General features: G+C 39.7%; 1 protein-coding gene across 16 annotated transcripts in view; it reads left to right on the plus strand.

Annotated features, from left to right (window-relative positions):
- svil (supervillin) overlaps window positions 1–17,318 on the plus strand; it is a 93,776-nt gene that overhangs the window by 57,487 nt on the left and 18,971 nt on the right. For 11 of the 16 annotated variants that reach the window (XM_020712522.2, XM_020712519.2, XM_020712520.2 and 8 more), the window contains 10 exons: window positions 137–232; window positions 567–876; window positions 2,633–2,692; window positions 3,265–3,685; window positions 4,120–4,282; window positions 8,655–8,787; window positions 14,244–14,306; window positions 14,631–14,684; window positions 16,274–16,439; window positions 17,045–17,128. In XM_020712522.2, the coding sequence (XP_020568181.1) occupies window positions 137–232; window positions 567–876; window positions 2,633–2,692; window positions 3,265–3,685; window positions 4,120–4,282; window positions 8,655–8,787; window positions 14,244–14,306; window positions 14,631–14,684; window positions 16,274–16,439; window positions 17,045–17,128 (1,550 nt within the window). The remainder of the gene's footprint in view (window positions 1–136; window positions 233–566; window positions 877–2,632; window positions 2,693–3,264; window positions 3,686–4,119; window positions 4,283–8,654; window positions 8,788–14,243; window positions 14,307–14,630; window positions 14,685–16,273; window positions 16,440–17,044; window positions 17,129–17,318) is intronic. The other 5 variants (XM_020712515.2, XM_020712516.2, XM_020712512.2 and 2 more) reach the window with 4 other exon arrangements.

The raw sequence follows: 17,318 nt of genomic DNA on the forward strand, positions 1-17,318 counted from the left end.
CAGACCTTTATTCGTTTTAATCACCCATGTGACACATTTTTTCTTCTCCCCCCTTTCTCTGTGTGGGTGTGGGTGTGTGTGTGTGTGTGGGTGTGTGTGTGGGTGTGGGGTATATACATCATGCCCAACACTCCAGTGTCTCTTTGCATGTGCCTCACATGGTGGTTGTTCACCCTGCTGTTTGTCACGCCTCTAGCCCCACCCAAATTTGCAGTGCCGCCCCTCCTTACAGGTACACATCCTCCATGTTGTGCATGGTGTCATGATGTGACTAACATGCTTGATCCTGGCTCCTAATGGTCAAACTCATGATCCCAGTTAACATGTATACCTGGTGTTGTTTGGGGTTCTGCGTCAAATTTGGCATCATTGAGTAATGAAGTGACTTTGCATGAGCAATAATCCTTTATTGTCCATCGGTACACTTCTTCTAGTTTATAAGCGCACTCAGACCTGTGTCAGTGTCTCAGAGGTATCACGCCACTTGTTAGTTCACATGCTCTCCTCCTCAGCCTGCCTTCATTCTGCCCATCATTTCCTGTTTGTCTCTTCATGCCCCTCCTCAGCCTGCAGGCGTCTTTGCAGAAGACCTCCAACTCACGGATACAGGCGGCACAGGAGATCCAGCAGGCACAGGACTCCCAGGAAACCCGGGGCTCCAAGCAGGTTTCCGCAATGGATGGAAATGTTGAGAAGGAGAGACAGGAGGAGGAGGAGCCTGACCTGTGTTCCCTGAGCCTAGCAGAAAAGATGGCTCTGTTCAATCGACTCGCTCAGCCTCCAATTAGAGTCACTCGGACCAGAGGAGACTCACGCCAGCGTCGAGCCAACACCCGATACCAGACGCAGCCCATCACTTTGGGAGACATGGAACAGGTCAGAAATTTTTTTTTTTACCCACCGGTGGTTTTTCTATGGAGCTCTGTCCTCCAAAGAAATCAGATCAATATAGAACAATATTCTCTGGTAACATAAATTATGTAAAACAACAATGTTTTGGTATGGTATATTTAATGGTATATTTTGTTGTTTTAATATGTTCATGTGGGATTTTTTTTGACGATGGACATACTTGAAGAAAATTAAGATTAAAATTTTGTTTCTAAGTATTTATGGGTATTTATTCAAATTGTAGTTAATCAGAAGCAGACGAAAATGCTGTTTGAAAAAGCTACAGGCAAATCTAGGAACCTCATCAATGGTCTCCTTCAAGGCCTTAGCATCTTTTTACCAACATCATTACCATTTTTCCTCTTAACCTCAGTCAGCTCTATCTGCATTTATCTCCTAAACATCTAACATGAGCTGTTCCTCTGATAGATTAAAGCTATCCAGTCCTCTTCACTCCCAAAGAGAATCTCAACATCTTCAGCTCTGCCTCCTATGTTTCTTTTTAAACAAACAACATCTAACATCAGTAAAATGAAGTGGAAACTAGAACAGAAAACAATAGAAGATTTTATAAAACTAATCCTGTTTGCCCATCTTTTTTCTGACTGGTGAACAGTTCATCTCTTGTTTTTATTCACGCCCGTTTTTTAATATTTTAATTTACTCATTCAGGGGAAAATCCCCTAAGACCTCCCTGTGGTCAAGTCATGCCTGGGTCTAAATTGTGCCAGTTACATTTTAAACAAGCTTCAATTAACAAAATAAATATATTTTTGAAGGAATGTTTTGTTTTAGTCCCAGCATGTGAAGTTAGATTTGGCTTTTGTTATTTTGGTTCGTCTATTCCAACCATGACATCAAATTGAGTGACTGAATATGACGCTAATATTTCATATTGTAGGTCTTTAGGTTAGTTATCTAACATTTGCATGTTTACTCCATGTTGTGGTCTTCAGCAGGGGGGCCATCAGTATAATTTTGTGTTCAACCAATCAGAGGCTGCGAGGGCAAGGGGGGGGGGGGGACTTTAACGTCCCACGCTGATCATCTTTTTATCAATCGTAAAAGTGTTCTCATCTGTCTTTTAATTAAGATTATGCTGTTTCTAGAACATAGAGCAGCAGAAGTTAATTAGAAATTCACCTGTGAGTTGTGGGCAGGACAATTGCTGTGGAGCAACCCCGCCCCCCTTCTCCCCCCTGTTTCTGAGAGCTATTAGCAGGGAGCTTTGGTCTGTATTTTTTTATGTCACAAAGAAACTCTTTTTCAATCAGCATATTTTTGTCTGCTCCTGATTGACAACAATTTGCATAAAGAAATACACAGAAATGCAATTTTAAGCTTGCTTCTCTATGCATGTCAGAAAAAAGGTTACGTGTTTAAAAAACACCAAATATGTAGTAGTGAGGCTGTTTGTACTAATCTAAACTTGACTTTTAGTTTGTAAAAGTGATTAAATGGGGTCACGCTACAATGCATTCTCTTTGTTTAAGCCGCAGGTTTCATAGATCAAAATGTTTTCTTTTGTCTAACTGTATGTTGGTCTTTGACTATAGCTAACATTTAGATACTGCCAGTGGATGTGTGCAAAGATTGCACGATGGATGCCAAAGGAACCGTTAGAAACATCAGTACCTGCAATTACATATCAGCTGTTTCAACCTTTTTTTTTTGATAAGGACCATCAAACACATTATTTTTGGAAGGAAAGAATACACACGAGTTCATGTTTCTACTTCAGGAGTTCTCAGACTTCAGTGAAGAACCTGAACTGAGTGAAAGCCCAGTCCAACACTTCCAAGTAAGCTTCCCATGAACAATCCCTGCCTTTGTCACGGTGGATGACACAGCAGCAGGATACTCAGGAATGACCCAGCGTTTCTCCGAACAGCACGCACTGGCTTTGGCTGGTCTTCATTATTCATCATGGGTTTTGCATTGCATGGCCCGGCCTCTGATAGTTAGAGCTCATGGTTAAAAAGAGCAGACACTCTTCGCCTCCGGCTCATCTCGGCCACTCTTCAGCTTCAGGCAGAACGCTAACAGCTCTGAAAGAAAAAGAAGCTGCAGGATTTTTTTCTTTTATTCTTTTAATGGATGTTTGCTGTTGCTTCTCATTGGTTGCTCAACAATTTTGGGTTAGTGTTGCAGCTTTACAGTTTCATGCACAAAAGGACTGCTGGCATGGCTTTGTGATGCAGGAAAGAAAAGATGGGAGGGTTTGTAATGTGCAGGACGTGCAGTGAGTCAACTGGACTGTGATTACTCAGCGTGATTCTGTTAGTTGCTGTTTGGAGTAAGCTGGTTCTCTCTGCACACTGACCATCTTTGTTTTTTTTGTTTGTTTCCCCGTCCACCCCCTTGCATGTACAGCTTCAGAACGGACACCTCCACTCTCCGTCCCCCTCCTCAGTCCGAGCAGGAGGCACAGTCTCCACCGACCACGCAGGGGACATCCACATCACCAAGGCCCAGGAGGGGCCCACCCCTCACAGCAATAACAAGCCTCTGCTACCAAAGCACACAGCTGATCTGAGCGCGGGGAAGAGGAAGCTGCCCTCTCCCGAGAGAGCGGCCAGGCAGACCGCTCTACCACAGCCCCTCTCAGGAAGAGAGAGGTGGAGAGAACAGGAGGAGGAAGAGAGGGAGGAGCCTCAGTGGCCGGCAAAAGAGGAAGATGAGGGAGCTTTGGAGAGCTTAGAGTGCCACAAGCTCCAGGAGAAGCAGGAGCAAAGAGGCTTTCTGAGGGAGGGACGACAAACAGAGCGCCACAGGAGCAGAACCATCAATGGAGGTAAAAAAAAAAATACGACTGTCTGTGTTTCTATTCCCATATCTAGTTCATAACCAATTCTTCTTTCCTCTCATTTCTGTTTTTTTATTTATTTATTTATAATAGTTGAATATTTTCTTTGTTTGAGTCCAGTCTCCTTTCCTGTTTTTTTTTTCTAAATTTAGTGATCAGATCATGGTTTCGGACTGTCTTTGTGTCATTTAGTCTGTTTTTGCCTCTAAAATAAACAGCTGTAAAAACGTCTTTACCTAAATTTGAAGACATTCTTCCCACTAGTTTTCAATTGCTTACAAAAAAGCAAAACATTTCTTAAATCTTGAATTTCAAACACTTTTGTTTTTCATACTGCATTAGGAGGCTAATGACTCAACTACAGCTTCATCTCCAGCACTGAAACATTCATAGTTCTGCTTCTCCTGTTTGCTGTCTAAAAGAGCTCGGGGAGTCCGTGGTTGTAGCATCCAGAGAAACCTGCGGCTCCCCCAGGAGTGAAAGTCGCCCTGCCGCCCCCCAACACCCAGACGGCCCAGTTGAGCCTGAGCAGGAAGACGAGCTGAACGGCGTGCTGATGGCCCGACACATGTCCATCAAAGACAGGTGGGCGGCTGATGAAATGAAAGGTGGACTTTGATTCTTTGTCTGTGTAAGCAAAGACTCCTAAAACTGGATTCAGTGAGTTTATTGGCTGAAAATGTGATTATGATTTAAAATGACTGTTGTTTAAAATTGATCACATTTTTATTTGTTCTTTAAAAATTTCTACTCAACAAAGGATGAATGTGACTGAAAATGATCAAGTCTGAAGGACTCTAAGCTTTCACAAGACAACAAATGCAAATCAATACATTTATAAGGAAAACAAAATAATAAGCAGCATATTTGTTTAAAACAATTAAAATGCTTTATGTAAATGTCTTAACTGGCACCACTGAGTTAATCAAATTGTTACATAAGTTCAGTTATGTCATGCTTTACTGTTAGACCAACAGATAACTGATCAGGCTCTCAATTGATTATTGGTGTGGGCACGTGTCCAGTGTGTGTTCTTTCAGCTACATTCTACACACACTTTGACACCGTCATGACCTTTCAGAGTGGCTTTGCTGCAGCCATTTGCAGTGTGTTCCATTGGGGCGTGCCCTTCCTTAGTCTCACGGTGTGGTTTGTTTTCAATGTATAATGATGTTCGAAAGCCGCTACTTTTGTCACCAACTTTCGACCCTGTGGCTTATTCAATTATGCGGCTAATTTATACTTTTATTTAACGGCCGGCAGGATCGCTCTGTTAGTCTCAGAGGGGAGACTGCCTATGTCCAGCAACAAGCGCGACTGCGTTGACACACACTCAAACAGCCAAACAGCATGGACCTTACTTCAGCTCTTAGACACTTCAGTCATGGTGCAATAAAAGAAACACCCATGCTCAGCCGCATCCCACAATCCTACATTTCTTTCCATTTTGGTTTGTTCTAAAGAAAGTCTTCTTTTAGTAAACTACGGGGTTCTCTCCAACACATCCGACTCATTCTTGACGCATGTCAAGTTACTCCACATGTGGAAGATACGCCCTTGACTGCAAAATTGAAACAACCAAGCTAGCAACATTAAAGGTCCCATGTTATCATTTTCTTAATCCAGTCCACATTTATGACGATATGTTACCTTTGGTCCACTAAAGAAAAAAAATTTATGAAAATATTAGTTACGTTTGCAACCCTTTTTCCTACCTGGGGGGTATTCCAGAAAGCATGATTAAACTACCCTGACTTTAACCCTGAACTCTGGCTGAAATCTGGCTGAACTTGCTTACTCTGGGTATGTCGGTTCCAAAAGACCGGATATGAGTTGGCGTAATTACGCTCGACTTGGTAACCCTGAGTTAATGCACGTGCTCGTCAAGTACATAAAGACATTCTCAATGGATCGCCGATTTCCAGAGTCACCATGGAAACATGTGGAGAAAAAAAACAAAGCGCTATACTTCAGTGAGACGGAGTCTGAGATTTTAATGACTGCGAATGAAGATTATATGCCCATTAAAAATGTAACACGGCTGCATCATCAAAAGAAAGAGTTTCTGCTTGTAATAGAAGAACAGACAAAGTAAACGCACGAGTTTCTGATCTTGTTTCCATTTTCCTTGTGACGCATATATATATATATATATATATATATATATATATATATATATATATATATATAAAACTTATCCAATTTTGCCAACTTAAATGAAATACTTCTATAGGTAACAAATAATTGAGTTAAATTTATTCAAACAAATTTTTTACGTCTATAAAACTTAATAATTGTTTATACAACTCAAATTTACATATTTATCTGACTAAATGTCATATTACTCTAATTCAATTAATATTTTTTCCATCTTAATTAATTATAATTCTTGAACTCTCATATGTCTAAGTTTGAGCCGGCAGATATACTCCTTTGTATAACAATAAAAAGAACGAAACGATAAGCACATAGTGCATAAATTCAATTCGGAATTTTCCGTCATTATCATTATGGTTGTGAACAGTAGGGGTGCTATATAAACTCATCATCCTCTTCCTCCCTCTCACTTATGGTGCAGAGACTTAAGCATAGTAGGACAAAATAACTCTGCAAAATACGGAAAAACACTACAAAACAGCTAAATAACTAAACACATTTGTTAAAAAACCCACACTTGAACCCAAATCCATCCAGACAGGCAAAGGGAATGGTATCCCACAATCCCTTGCGGTGCCGATCTAACAGAAGCACCAAGTTACACCTACTTAATTGAATCAATTTGAATGAAAGTAAAATAACTGTCTGAAAACTACGTGTTATTTTTAAGATGACTTAACAAAAAAAAAAGATTTATCTTAACTGAAGCAGATAATTAAGTTAGATGAAATTAAAAAAGTTTATTTTTCCAACATCCATATGCGGTCTTATCACCCTGTCATGGTGGAAAAAGTATTATCTGAGCTTCTTCATCCACTAAATCATCTTCAATTGGACACGCCATACTGCTTCACCTCTCTGAAAACAAACTAACCTTCAACTAAACCTGCTCCAGACCAGGTTATGTTCAGAGCATGAGTTGCTATGGCAACTTGACATACCCTGAAACACACCTCTGTTTTTGGAACCGAAAGCAGTGGTTGTACATTTCTTTAGCCTCAAAGTTACCGTGGTAACTAGCATAACCTGCTTTCTGGAATACCCCCCTGGAAGTAAGATGACTGGATCTCTGAGACACCGCCTTTCTCTCCTTGTGGGTGCCGCTCATTTTTTGAGGTCAACTAGTGTCGGCCTCTGCAACGTGTCTGCATTTCTCACAAGAAATTAGACATCATCCAAACTTTTGCAAAGATGGATGTGCATATTATGCATATAAAAGGAAAGTATTTTAGCATATCACCAGGAAGCAGGTGTGTGTGTTAGCCTGGGGGTTGACGCTGGTAGTGCAGACTCTTCCTGGAAGGGGCTGTTCTTCACTAATCTAGATCACAATGTGAGAACTCGCTTGTTTTCGTGGATTGGGAGGGGCTGGTGCTCAGAGAGAAGGGTTTGAGGAATGCACAAAAAAGCATTTATGGATCAAAATAACGCTTTGGGGTTTCTTTTCATGACAAATTAACAATGAAATACACTTAAAAGCTCATAAAATTTGATTTTTTATGATCTAGGCTCTTTAAATAAAAACAAACCTTTTTGTAAAGTTTCTTTTGACAGAAAATGCCAGTGAGGAAACAGAAGGAGAAAGCTGCATTTAAAGAAAACAGGAGGTTTGAATCCAAATATGGATTTATTGCGATGGTTGTCTCCACACGGAATAATATTAATGTATATAAAATTCAGTGACCGGCTGTTTAATGCTACAAGAACACTGCTAATAAAGTTGCGTAGTCTTATTGACAACTATATTAGAAAATACCAGTTTAAAATACCAGGCTTAATAAAAAAGAATAACCAACTTCAGCCTCACACAGGCCGCTTGAAACCATTGCCTGACACTAAACTGCACTGTTGCCTAAAAAAGTTTGTAACATCTGATCTAAAACCTTTGAAGATCATGATAGAGATTTATGTAGCGTTTTCCTCTTAATATTTTTTGTCTTCACCATAAATGCAACACACACTAGCTCCTGCCAAGTTTTATAAACATCTTGGGGTTCTAGTGAGGAGTGGGTAGGCCCCAATGTTCATGTTTAAGGATGAACTGCCTCATCTTGATGAAGAAATAGGAAAAAAGTTATTTCTGATGATTAATCTTTCAGTTGACATATCTGGTCAGGATCTTTAGGTTAAGAAGAGACAGACATCTGCTTGAGATCAATATATGGAAGAAGTTTAGACTAGAATCTCTTAATGCAGACAATGGTGTGATTTTTGGATTTGGACATTTTCCACAAAGGAAGAATCCACTTACTCAAAGCTCTCTTGCCTCCAATGGAAATAATATCTGGGAATGTGGTTGTGTCTGCTAGGAAAAACTAAGATCTGTGCCTAGCAGGAATCCTCACTATGATACTGAGACTCCCAAACATCCCTTCATGTACAGCGGTTGTCAGGGATCAAAAGTTCCCACGGTGGTTTTGTGGGAAGTGCCTTCAAAACATGGGCTGCGTGCAGATTTTCTTTTCATGCAAATGAAAGTAACGAAATAAGCAATGGACGTTCCTCTGAGAGCTTTTCCAGATGCTCTGAGGATTATGTCAGCGTTTGGGAAATTGCCAGAAAATCAGTTATTTTGATATTCAGTCGCATCTAGTCCTTCCACTGCTTGCATGACAGCTGGGATGTAACTTCTCATGGAGCAGCATGCATCATCATTGGAATCGTCATTCGTGTTTTGTGGCAGCATTGTGTTTTGCAAAAAAAAGAATAAGAAATTATTATTTATTACCAGATTTTGTGCCGTTGTAGCCTTTAACTTAAACATTACAATTTGTCAAAGTAATCTCTTCCTCTGCCGCAGAGTTGCTTTGCTGAAGAAGAGCGGTGATGAAGACTGGAGGTATAGGATCCATAAGAAGCAGGAAGTGGTGAAGGCTGCCCTGGAAGAGCATGAGAGTCAGCTGTGGGAGATGGAGCAGAGCTTCAAGAAGAAGGTAACCGCCTGAGCTCTCCCAACCTGAAGGACCGTAAGCTGCATTCGCTGCTTGATAGGGAAACTTTTCATTCTGTTTCTTTTGAAATGTTTTATCAGAATATACCTTCAAACATGTTAAAAAGAATTTTCAGTAGCAGCAGCATCTCATTTTTATTGAAATGTCCTCTGAAATTTGGCTCCTCATAGATGGGGATCTAAAGATCTCCAATATACGACATATCAAAAGATACTTATTTAGTTGTTCAGATGCAGCGTCAAAAGGTTGCGGTTTAGGACGTCTATAAACAGAGAGGTTGTGTGTTCATGTCTGTCCTTTTCTCCACCAGCTGCTGCATGCATTGGTTCTTGCACTAAGTCGGCATTAATCGCAATTCTGCCAGAAAAGTAAACACTGTTAAGTCTAGATCATCCATTCTGTTTTCATTTCATAAATATGGAAGCCTGTGGGAGTCTAAGTTTAATTCAGTTTTTTGATTAAGCCAAATATCAATATCTGTTGGTGGATGAGAAGCTTCAACACATATTGTTAAGGTTTAGGGTTACAACATTATCCATTTGTCCAACTATCCATCTTTCTTTAAACCCGGTTAGTCCCGTTTGGGGTCATGGCATTGTTGGAAACTACTGTTTGGGTGGAGGCGGGATACACGCTGAACAGTTCTCCTAACAATACAAATGAATATATATATATATATATATATGTATGTATATGCATATGTATGTATATGTATGTATATATATGTATATGTATGTGTATGTATATATATGTATATATATGTATAGTAGTAACAGAGTTACTACTGTGGGTTCTTTGATAAATTTCTTAATGAACTCTCTCCTTGATGTTATACAGAAGACAATGTAGAACCACCCAAAGACTGTTGAAGTTCAACAAGAGTTCAACAGTCTTGAAATGTAAAGCTACATTCACACCAAACATGTGACACGCTTTCAAGAATGTGTAAAATGCACATTCTTGAACATCCAATTGGCCCATAGTGTTCACACTGCTACTTAATGCTAGTGCATTTTCGCCGATCTTGTGCAGATCTTGTGAATCTTGCTCCAGGCTTTTTCTTTCACAGCTCTTTTCCGATATATGAAATACTTGGGCCAAATCCAAATTGCTTCCCTATCCCTGCATTTAGCCCACCAAGCAAAGAGATATGGAATAATAGTGTTTTCAAATCCAAATTGTTACTATTACTCAATTATTTCATCAGTAGTTGCTGGTCATCTACGTAAGCCTGTAGCTGCCAGCGCTCGGAAAATACATGAATCTGTTTTATAACTGATGTACAAATAGAAAAAGTCATTCCTTACATTATCTGTAAACGTCTGTGCTTCATACAACACCCACGTAAAGAAATGCGTCCACCTTAAAAAAAAAAAAAAAAACTTTCGGACACAGCTACAGCTTCAATTACTCCTACAATTGGAGCAATAGGGTGTAGGCGGAGGATTAGGGAACCAGTTCGGATAATTCGTTTGTGTCATAATTCCGACGAGGCAAAAACAACAATTATTGCCCCTGTGGGATGCAGTGGAGGAAAAATGTAACCTCTGATGGGAAGATTGCAGGTTCGATTCTCGCCTACCCGCCCTTGTGTCATAGTGTTCTTGGGCAAGTCACTGGACCCCACTTTGCCTCTGGTGGAAGGTTGGCTCCAGTGTTCAGCAGCAGGGCCTTTATCAGTGTGTGAATGTGTGTGTGGATGGGCCTGTGACTGTAAAGCGCTATGGGCTTTCGAGGAAGGTAGAAAAAGCGCTATATAAGTATACGCCATTTACCATTAATTTTCAAATGGTTGGCACTTCTGTTAATTACAGAAGACGCCATTCAAATGACACTACCAAATCGGAGTCCCTTATTGGTTACACTTCAGCCTGGTTGAACTTTCTATGCACGTTAAAGGGCCATGCGTATTGTACGTGGAGCCCCAAAACGGTCTTAAAAATGTTTGCGTTGTCATGTGAATGTGAGAGTTTTTAACACAGAAGCCCAAAACATGCATGTAGGCGCGTTTACATATACTTTTGATTTAAAAAGTTATCGCTTGAATACGCATTGCAGAGGGTGATGTGAACGTAGCTTTACATAGCCTATAAGAATCCTGATTAAAAAATAAATAAATAAATAAACTTTTGTGTGTTATTTAGGCAGCGCTCTTTGGGACCCAGCATTTTTGTTTCAGAATTTTTGACTTTAAAGACCCCCTGACTTTGGTTTTGGGCTTACTCCCAGCACACTTGTTTTTGCCAAAGTCCCTTCAACCACAAAATAATGTTTTTTTTGTTGTTGTTGCTTTGATTGTTTTTGTTCTATTATAAGGCAAAATTAACTTGGCCTGCCAGCAGAGATGGTCCACCCTACCGTCCTCTGAACTGGTGGAAAGTACAGTTGTGCTGGAATTACAAATCTTGACAGAATGCATTGTGAGACTAAGTTTGGGGCAAACTATTGCCACTTGTTGCCTAATTACCATAAACAGTTATCAGCATAACAAAAGGATCCATTTGGTCTGTAGCAACGCTGGATATTTGCTGGATTCTACCACAAACACAATCAGTCGTTTGTATGTGACATAAGCAAGTCATAATTGCTGACAAAAGGACCAAATACCCCCACCTAATATACGGGCATATGTAGCAACTGTTGTATTTTGGCACAGTTTGGTACAGATGGTGGGCTTTAAGTAGATCTTTTGTTTCTTTAAAAATTTCATCTGGCAGTTCAGGTTTACAGTATAACAAAATGATGAGAGTTGGCCTCTCTGTCTGCGGCCATGCTGCCAATGCCAGAGCGTAATAGACAAATAACCCATTCATGTGTGGGGCCTTCGTGGCTTTGTTGAGTGGAGGAATTTTAGGTTGACTTCACACTAGGATAATCTGGCTGTCTCCGATTTGGCTGAGAATGTTGAAAGATTTACATTTACTTTGATTTGGTCCTCCCTCACATTGCACTGTCGAGTGTAAATTATCCAAAACTGTCAAAAGGCTACTAAAGCTGCTTTATTGGAATAAGCTTTGGTCCAATATTTTTCCTCATCCAGAAGGAAAATTATTATTCTGTAGTTGTATTGTTTCTGAATAACATGGGTTTGAATGAAAGCCAACCAAACCATTGTTGCACCACAATGGTCAGTTTTTAACCATCTAAACAAAGCTGACCATCTGAGGAACTCTGGTGTGGACCAAACAGCCAAGTACAAATGTGCCCTGAAGTGTCTTTTTGGACCAATTTTCAACCATGTCGATAATGATAAACAGCTGGAGTTGGATCCAAGCTGCCATGTTTGATAAACAACAACAGGTCTTGTTGCAGTATTTAACTGCTTGCCTGGAAGCCCTTTCAGTGAGGGTCAGGAATATCTTTGGAGTTCTGTCATTTACTTTATATGAGAACAGGACTGAGTCATCCCTCCCCCCTTGCGTTCCAAACAGGAAGTAGCCGCTGGTTCCAAGAAGCCAAAATCCCATAGAGGTCTACTGAGAAATAAACCACTATTACCGTACTCAGTCATTCCATTTGTCACATAAACAATTTTGCTCTGATTACTTTTTGAACATGTTCTTGCTAATCCTAATTTTTTTTTACGTTTTTTTTTTCTGTGTATTCAAGTTATAAACTGACCAATAAGATGCCTCAATAAAATAGAAAGTATGTGCTCTCAATTGAACTGTTTGACCGATTCTTCCATTAAAAATGTTGACTCTGTCTGACTCAGACCGATCGTTCTTTACTGACCTAATCTGTCTCCAACATGGCGTATTGTGAAAAAATTACTACTGAATCGACTTCATTTCGTTGGAGCTGCATGTGAGCCATTTCCTACAGGTGACGTCAAACTCACTCGGTCCGGTATTCATCTACGGTCAGTGAGTCTTGTTTAAGGAAACAGATTAAAGCAGCTAAAAATAATCAACAAAAATAGAAGTTTTTAAGATAAACAAGTTTTTGGATTGAATTTATGTAAACGTTAGGACTTTGTATACATTAACTCGACATTAAACAAAAGTTTCTATGAAATTTATTTGAGAGTTAAAGTTTTCTTCACATTTCTCCTTTTGATTTATTTATTTTTTTACTGTGAAAATAAAAAAATACCCACTCTTTACAGTAAATGATTATTTTTATAAAAACAACAAATCTCTTGTAACGATTGTTATTTTAAAAGGCTATTTTGAAAAATCCAATTTATGAAATTATTTTGTTGTTTTGGTGCAGTTGTGTATTCCTTCCAGTTTTTTTTTTTAGGTTAAATAAGAAATATAACATGAAAAGGTCAAATGTATAGATTTACACCTGTGGTAGCGGTGAAAGTGTCTTTTACTTTTTAAAACATTTTGACTCTCTGATTGTCAGACAAAAAAAAAAAAAAATGACAGCCAAACCTCTGTCTTGTAAATGTAACTTCTGTAATTTGTCTTTTCTGACCTCTTCCACCTTGTTGCTGCATGTCACATGTAACCTCTTTTTTTTCTTCCTCTGCATGTCTTTCATCTTTAAATAATAAACCTAAGTTCATTCTCTGCATGTTTGTTGTGTTTCTGTTTTCCCATCTTCTGTTCTTTTGGAGGGGCTGAGGGTGGCTACTGTACACGGACTTCTCTGTTTAGACACGCTCTTGTTTCCAGCTGCTTATCAGGGTTTACTCAGCAACATCTGCCAGCACAGAGCCTGATGTCGGGATTGCAGTTAGTTTAAGAGTAGGAAAAACCCAAATTCCATCTGAGGGAGCATTTTTAGGAGTTCTAAACAGAAAAGGACGTTGTTTTAATTAGGAAGTGTATGGAGTGCTTGATCCGGTGAAGTGCAGGTCAATAGGAAGGACAGGCTGTTGTTGATCCCGTTTTCCAGCCTTTCACTCATCAGAACATGATTCAGCAGGTTTCCTGTTTTTAGATCAGGGAAAAAATTACAGATCACAGAAACAAAAGAAAATGTCGAAAAAAGGTCAACAACAAAGCTGAGGACCGGCTCTAGCTATCTGAATCGGACATGAGTGACAGTAAAGTTCAAAAGGTTTAGGTGGAGCTTCATCTTTTCCTGATTATTTCGTGTCTGTCCTGCTGCTTTGGTTGGATAGTTTGATCAGCAGGAGGCGGCCCAACATGCAACATTTTACATTTCTGCTACACAAGAAGGTGAACTACATTATGTTTGGTGTCCTCCAAGTAGTGCAATCAAATTAAGTTTAAAGAAAGTATTAAAGGCTCAAGTGGCCCCGCCCAAAACTCATAGGCGACTTTCTAATGAACTTTGTTGAATCTATGTTCTAGAAAACGACACAAGTTTGTTAAATTTTGGCTAAAAACGGAATCATGACTATAAGATGACGGGGAACGCTTTTACAATGAATCAAAAGATGATCAAAGTAGGTCTTAAAGAGTCTCTTCTTCTGCTGTCTTTTCCTGATTGTGGGGGTTTCCTTTTTGTGACTTTCACAGGAACTCATTTTTGCTGCAACAGACCCTTCTGCCCATCTTTTTCTTGAAGATTCAGCTAGTCAGGTAGGAAATAGCCTCAGTGGTGCATTTTGCCCAACTCATTTGCTTTCAGCTAAAATCCGTCCAAGCTTTGCAGACACAAGCTTCCACCTTCAAACTCACCTAATTCCCCGTTGAGTTTAGTGCTTTAAATGCGCATGACTCGTGCTCTGCAGTCTTTCCCACCTGGCTGCAGTTTTGCTACAATAACTTCCTCCACATCCCAAACCTTTGGTGCTGCACAGCAACCATCTGTAGCGTGTACTGCTTTGGCACAGCTTGTTTTCCTCCTTATGTCCAAATCCTCATCCTTTCTTGCCTTCTTCATCCACCTGTCTGATCATGAAGGAAGCCTGCTCTTCCAGACCCATGCAGGATGAAAGACACCCATGGAGACGGAAGGTGACCCTACCAGACCTTTGCACTTCCTGATGAGATTCACGATCAAAGCAGTCAGAATTGTATAAAATAACTGTTAATAAGTTGATTTATTACAACATATTATTCAACTTAAAATGAAAATTCGACGTCTTGTCATTTGAAAATCTTTGTTGATAAGCATAAGCAGGGCACAAATGTTAAAGTCCCAATCTCATTAGTTTCACCTAGGTGTGTGAACATTTTTCTCTTCCTTTCACCCATCCCCTGGGGGAGCGGTGAGCACCACCGTGCTCGGGAACCATTTGCTGGTTTAACCCCCCCAATCCAACCCCTTCATGCTGAGCGCTAAACAGGGAGGCATCGGCTCTCATTAGTCTTTGCTATGACTCTACAGTGGGTTCGAACTCGCGTCCCTCCAGTCTCAGGGCAAACACTCTACCACAGGGCCACCAAGTTGAAGTATTAAAGGCAAATTCCCATTATTTTTCTTAACACATCTAACCAGCAGAAAGATGAGATCTCATTAAACATTGTCACATTAACCACAATTTGTAATTTTAAAAAATGGATGCCAGGTATCCCTATTTACAAGAAATTTACAATCTGCCCTTAATTGGATGAGAACACTTCAGAACTAATACTTTGTTTGTTTGTTTGTTTGTTTGTTTAAGACCGGGACAGCATATATTAATATAATATTTAACAATACAAATATATGATTATAGCTTCTCAGGCTAATTTCTATCTTTAGTCCCCAGACAGGTTAATGATCCAGAAAGATGAATGAAATTAACAAAGGACAGATAACTGAAAGCAGACAACAGCAGATACAGAATGGCAAAACACAATCGTAAATTTATAAAACGTAGAAGCAACAACAATCCCAAAAATTGACTAAAAAAATATTATAGAAGTGTGATGGAAGTTTTGATTTTCCAACAGCCATGATTTTAGCATAGGAGTCCTGGGTTACTTGGGTTACTACTGGTTCATGAGCATTGGTAAGTTTGTGTGACTCATATTTTTATTTATATTTAACTTTATAATGTTGAAAACGTTTATTTTGAAATCACTACAGTAAATGTATTTCAGGTTACATACCAATTTCTTCCTTTAATGCCTTAACACATCATAGTTTGCCCTATTAGATACTCACATAAATACGAAATTAAAGGGAAATAAATTAAATCAACAGTGATGAGTATACTATTCTATAGTTTAAGTTTCTGCACATGCAGGATTAGGTCAAGTCTGGATGATTTATTCTATGTCTCAAAACCCAAAATATGGAGGCAAGACGGATGATCAGACAGACATCTGATGGTCAGCTGTTGGTGCTTTGTGCTGTTGCAAGCTCACTATTAAGAGATGATTGAGAATTGAGTTTTAAGAACTTGTCAAACTGTCTGTTCTTCCCCCAAATTTCAGTCGCACAATCCTGGTCAGATTGCCCCGGTTGTGATTTCTCATAGACTTGCTTTTTAGAGGCCTTGATTATTATTGATAAGATGAGATAGAGAACCACCATAGTCTGTCCATATGACACATCTTTTAATTCCTCCTGCTATCATTCATCAGTTGCAGTAACGTGTCTCTTTTATTATTTTCAGAGAATAGCAGATGAAGAAATGGAGAGTCAGAGGATGGAGACACAAATGTCCATCCAAGAAAGGAAGCAGCAGATCGAAGCCCAAGAGGAGGCCTGGAAGAGCAAAGGCCTCGGCGCTGCCAATGACTCCACCCAGTTCACTGTAGCTGCACGCATGGTGAAGAAAGGTCAGAGGGCAGGCTAAATACACTGCACATCATAGTGACATCACAACAGTGTTAGCCCCGAGACCTTTAAAGCCATGTCGACATTTAAGAGAAAAGAGGCTTTACTTTTTCTTCTAGAAATCCTCATACTGACCTTCAAAGTCCTTCTTACCTCGCCCCTCACAATCTATCTGACCTCATCCACATTGCCACTCCCACGGTGGAAATGATGTCTATTAGACATGTTTCTAAACACCATTTTCACTGTTGGTGGATGGTTATCCAATGGAAAAGAGAGCATTATTCCACCCACAGTATCATCTGCAGGGAAAAAGAACTGCATTTTGGGTACCAAGGAGAAGTTGTCAAACAATTGTGCTTCATCAGAGATCAGGAACTGGTGTGAACAGTTTCTGTGTCTTTGCGGTTTCTTCTACTATTTACCACATTTGTGTATAGTGATAACAGCCCCCCAATCCTTCCACTCACTCCTTCCTGGCAACAACCATATCTCTGACCCAACAGGACAGTGCAGCTCACATCTGTACCTTTAGTTTGATTCCCCATTTTAATGTTATTGATGTGATCCACCTTATTTATCAGTAATGGTCTTTGTGGTCCTTCAGGTTTGGCGTCTCCCTCTGCTTTCCACTCTCTGGTCATCTCTAAATCCAAGAATGGCAGCCTTGCCATCTCCAAACCACAGGAAGGTCAGTCTCACTGGCTCTCAACTGGCTTTTTCATTGAAGTCCCCCTCTGATGAAAATCATGTTTTCTGAGTTTTTGACATGTGTGACATTTTTCTTATGAAAGAGACAAATGTAATTAGAAAACATTTCATTTTTGCATTTCTGAGTATTTCTCTTTTTACATCACTGTCAATCAAACTGTGGCAAAGAC

The sequence above is a fragment of the Oryzias latipes genome, chromosome 20 (genome assembly GCF_002234675.1).
Source record: "Oryzias latipes chromosome 20, ASM223467v1".
In the NCBI taxonomy this organism is placed as follows: Eukaryota; Metazoa; Chordata; class Actinopteri; order Beloniformes; family Adrianichthyidae; genus Oryzias; species Oryzias latipes.